The sequence below is a fragment of the Cebus imitator genome, unplaced genomic scaffold, assembly GCF_001604975.1.
Source record: "Cebus imitator isolate Cc_AM_T3 unplaced genomic scaffold, Cebus_imitator-1.0 Scaffold42, whole genome shotgun sequence".
Classification (NCBI taxonomy): domain Eukaryota; kingdom Metazoa; phylum Chordata; class Mammalia; order Primates; family Cebidae; genus Cebus; species Cebus imitator.
Genome location: NW_016107357.1, coordinates 3,451,030 through 3,456,086, shown reverse-complemented (window position 1 = coordinate 3,456,086; position 5,057 = coordinate 3,451,030). Strand labels below are relative to the sequence as shown.

The following is a 5,057-nucleotide window of genomic DNA, read 5'->3' as shown; positions in this document are numbered from 1 at the left end:
GCCTCCTGGGTTCAGGCAATTCTCCTGCCTCAGCCTCCTGAGTAGCTGGGATTACAGGCACGCGCCACCATGCCCAGCTAATTTTTTGTAGTTTTAGTAGAGACAGGGTTTCACCATGTTGATCAGGATGGTCTCGATCTCTTGACCTCGTGATCCACCCACCTTGGCCTCCCAAAGTGCTGGGATTACAGGCTTGAGCCACCGCGCCCGGCCCCTTTTTCTTCAAATTCTTATTTGTTTTAATGAACAGGAGACTGTAAGCAATCAAGAGTGGTGCCTTATCATCTCTATAGTACTCAGCACAGTGCTTCACACACGGGCAGGTACTCAGCAGGTTAGTTCAGGTATAAATACTTACTTATAAGGTGCTTTCTTCCTTGCTGCCACACTTGTTAATAAGGATGACTGAAACCAACCCCCAAGCTGGTCTTTTCCTTCCAAGTACAAATCTGCTCTTTGGTCAGGACCTCAAAATTAAATATTAAAAGAAAACAATCCCAGAAATTTACATTAATTAAAATAGAAAAAGAAGATACTTATTAATAACAATTAGTGGGGAGGAAGGGAAGAACTTTAAAATACGGAAAACTGGCAATGTCACCTTAACCAAGCAAGTGACCAAAGTTACACATCACCAGAGTAATGGGACAGAGAGATATCATGTGACTTCTGAAATAATGCATTGAAAAAACACAGTATCCTTTCTGTGATATTCCCACATAAAATTCGTAACCTAAATCTAATCAGTGATGATGCATCCCACAAACCCAGAGAGATAATCTACAAAATAAACCTGTACCTGCATGAATCTCAAGGTCCTGAAAGACACAGAACTACAGACATGACAATTCAATGTAACGTGATCTCAGATTAGATCTTGGGTCCCTTTTTCCCCCTCTTTCCATAAACGATGTGACTGGGTAAAACTGAATAAGTTCTATCGGTAGTTAACAGCATGGAATCAATGTTAGTTCTCTAATTTGATATTTGTGTTGGTTATGTAAAAGACTATCCATGTTTTTGAGAAATACACACTAAAATATTGAGATAAAAGATGCATTTTTTTCCTCTACATATACATACATAGAAAGGATATAGAAAGCAAATGTAGGCCGGGTGCGGTGGCTCACACCTGTAATCCCAGCACTTTGGGAGGCTGAGGCGGGTGGATCACCTGACGTTGGAAAGTTCAAGATCAGCCTGACCAACATGGAGAAACCCCATCTCTACTAAAAATGCAAAATTAGCTGGGTGTGGTGGAACATAACTGCAGTCCCAGCTACTCAGAAGGCTGAGGCAGGAGAATCGCTTGAACCTGGGAGGTGGAGGTTGCAGTGAGCTGAGATCACACCATTGCATTCCAGCCTGGGTAACAAGAGTGAAACTCCGTCTCAAAGAAAAAAAAAAAGAACAAGAAGAAAGCAAACATAGTAAAATATTAACATTAACAGTGGGAAACCTAGATAAAGAGTGTGCTGTAATTCTTTATAACACTTTATGAGTTTTCAAAATAAAAAGGTTTTTAAAAAAAAGTAACATGAGGTCTTTGAGAAGGATTACATCCATATTTTAAATCTATACTCACAACTCTCAAAGCCCCCATAATCCCTTTTATTTATAAAATTATGATTTGTCCTTATATCCTAAGATTGAAGATTGAGAGTTGTAATCCTTACATAGAAAAGATTACCTGAGTGAAGGTGGGGAGACAAAATTTAAATAACTGAATCAAGCCAATTCAATTGCACCAATATTCCTGAGCACTTATTATATAGCAGGCATTGTGTTAGAGCCTGGGGAAATCTGGACTCTGCTTTCTTGGAGCTGACATCTAGTGGGGGAGATTTTATGTTAAGCAAGAAATAACTGTGATGGGCCAGGTGCAATTACGGGCTCATGCCTGTAATCCCAGCACTTTGGGAGGTGGAGGCTGGCAAATCACCTGAGGTCAGGAGTTTGAGACCAGCCTGACCAACATGATGAAACCCTGTCTCTGCTAAACTACAAAAATTAGGTGGGTGTGGTGGTGGGCACCTGTAATCCCAGCTACTCAGGAGGCTAAGGCAGGAGAATCACTTGAGCTGGGGAGGCAGAGGTTGCAGTGAGCTGAGACTGTGCCACTGCACTCCAGCCTGGGCAAGAGAGCAAGACACTCTCTCAAGAAAAGAAAAAAAAAGAAAAGAAGGCCGGGTGCGGTGGCTCAAGCCTGTAATCCCAGCACTTTGGGAGGCCGAGGCGGGTGGATCACGAGGTCAAGAGATCGAGACCATACTGGTCAACATGGTGAAACCCCGTCTCTACTAAAAATACAAAAATTCAGCTGGGCATGGTGACGTGTGCCTGTAATCCCAGTTATTCAGGAGGCTGAGGCAGGAGAATTGCCTGAACCCAGGAGGCGGAGGTTGCGGTGAGCCGAGATCGCGCCATTGCACTCCAGCCTGGGTAACAAGAGCGAAACTCCGTCTCAAAAAAAAAAAAAGAAAAGAAATAACTGTGATGGGTGTTACCAAGGGGAAAACAGAGGGTTTAACCCAGCCTGTGCAGCCAGGAAAGTCTGAGATAATATAAAAAGGTAAACGCATATGCAGTGAAAACAAATCTTTAGCTTGACTAAGAAGATAGAAAAGAAGATCCAAATAAACAAAATCAGAAAAGAAAAAGGAGACATAAAACAGTCACCACAGAAATACAAAGGATCATCAGAGACTACTATAAACAAATGTATGCTAACTAACACATTGGGAAACCTGGAGGAAATGGATAAACCCCTGGACACATTCAACCTACCAAGATTAAGCCGAGAAGAAACAAAATAAGGAGCAACCAGACTGAATCAGCAACAAAACGTCTCCCAACAAAGAAAAGTCCAGGACCAGATGGCTTTACTGCTGAATTCTACCAAATATATAAAGAACGACAATTCTAGGCCGGGCGTAGTGGCTCACGCCTGTAATCCAAGCACTTTGGAGGCCAAGGTGGGCAGATCACCTGAGGTTGGGAGTTCAAGACCAGCCTGACCAACATGGGGAAACCCCATCTTAAAAAATAATAAAAAAAATAAAAATAAAAATAAAAGAACAACAATTCTGCTCAAACTACTCCGAAGAATTGAAGAGGAGGAAATTCTTCTTAAATCACTGTATAAAGCCAGCATTACCTTGATACCAAAACCAGTCAAAGACACAAGAAAAAAGAAAACTACGGGCCAATATCTCTGTTGAACAAAGACACAAAACTCCTCAACAAAATACTAGCAAACTGAATCCAATGGCACATCAAAAATATAATAGAGCAGGAGACAGTAGCTCACACGTATAATTCCAGCTACTTAGGTGGCTGAGGCAGAACCGCTTGAGGTCAGGAGTTCAAGACAGCCTGGGCAACAGTGAGATCCTGTCTCTATAAATAAACAAAATAAAATAAATTAGCTGGGCCTGGTGGCATACACCTATGGTCCCAGTTCTTTAGGAGGCTGAGGCATGAGAATAGCTTGATCCAGGTGTTCAAGGCTGCAGTGAGCTATGATCGCATCACTGCACTCCAGCCTGTGTGACAGAGCAAGACGCCACCACCAAAATAGCTATAATAATAATATAATACACTGTGATCAAGTGGGATTTATCATGTATGCAAGGATGGTTCAACATATATAAGTCAAAAAGGTGATACAACACATCAACAATGTGTTATGTCCTTCATGAATGAAGAACAAAAACCATATGATCATTTTAACAAAGAAAAAAAAAGCATTTGATAAAATTCAGCATTCCTAATAAAAACTCTCAACAAACTCTCAGCAAAGAAGGAACACACTTCAACATAATAAAGGCTATAAATGATAAAAACCCCAACTAACACATACTGAATGGGGAGAGGCTAAAAGCCTTTCCCTCTGAGAACTGGAACAAGACAAGGATGCCCACTTTCCCCATTCTCATTCAACATAGTACTAGAAGCCCTAGCCAGAGCAATCAGGCAAGAGGAAGACATTGAAGAATTGGAAAAGAAGAAAAGAGGAAGTTGAACTGTCCCTTTTTGTTGATTATATGATCTTACATATAGAAAAACCTAAAGATACCACAAAAAAAATTCTTAGAACTGATAAACAAATTTAGCAAAGTCGCAGTATATTAAAATCAACCTACAAAAATCAGTAGCATTTCTATCCAATAACAACATACCAGGTGAAAAAGAAATCAAGAAAGTAACACCATTTATAATAGCCATGCCAAAAAAATTAAATAGGAATAAATTTAATTAGGGGATGAAACACCACTACAAGGAAAACCATGATACACTGATGAAAGAAATTTAAGAAGACACAAATAAATGGAAAAAAAATCCCATACTTATGGATTGAAGAATTAGAATTAACATCATTTATATGACCACACTACACAAAGCAGTCTAAAGATTCAATGCAGCCAGGTATCGTGGCTCAAACCTGTAATCTCAGCACTTTGGGAGGCTGAGGTGGCTGATCACTTGGGGTCAGGAGTTCGAGACCAGCCTGCCCAACATGGTGAAACGCGAGCCTATTAAAAATATAAAAATTAAACAGGTGTGGTGGCACACGCCTGCAGTCCCAGCTACTCAGGAGGCTGAGGCAGGAGAATCACTTGAATCCAGGAGGCGGAAGTTGCAGTGTGCCAAAACTGTGCCACTTCACTCCCACCTGGGCAAATGAAATAAGCCAAGCATAGAAAGACAAATGTCCCATATTCTCAGTCACGTGTGGGATCTAAAACAGAGCAAGACTCCATCTCAAAAAAATAAATAATCAATGCAATTCCTAGCAAAATGCCACTAATATTCTTTAAATAAACAGAAAGAAAAAGCAATCCTAAAATTCATATGGAAACACAAAAGACTCCCAAATAGCTGAAGCAAGACTGAGCAAAAAGTACCAAGCTGGAGATATCACACTACCCAATTTCAAAATATACTTCAAAGTTAATAGGAAAAAACAGCATGGTGTTGTTATAAAAACAGACACTTAGAACAATGGGACAGACTGTTTACAATAGCAAGAACCTGGAACCAACCCAAATGCCCAT

General features: G+C 40.5%; 1 protein-coding gene across 2 annotated transcripts in view; it reads right to left on the bottom strand.

The window, feature by feature from the left end:
* The window catches only part of IARS2 (isoleucyl-tRNA synthetase 2, mitochondrial), a 58,961-nt gene that overhangs the window by 11,248 nt on the left and 42,656 nt on the right, over positions 1–5,057 (bottom strand). For both annotated transcript variants that reach the window (XM_017526332.2, XM_017526333.2), the window contains exon 15: positions 359–467. In XM_017526332.2, coding sequence (XP_017381821.1) covers positions 359–467 — 109 coding nt within the window. The remainder of the gene's footprint in view (positions 1–358; positions 468–5,057) is intronic.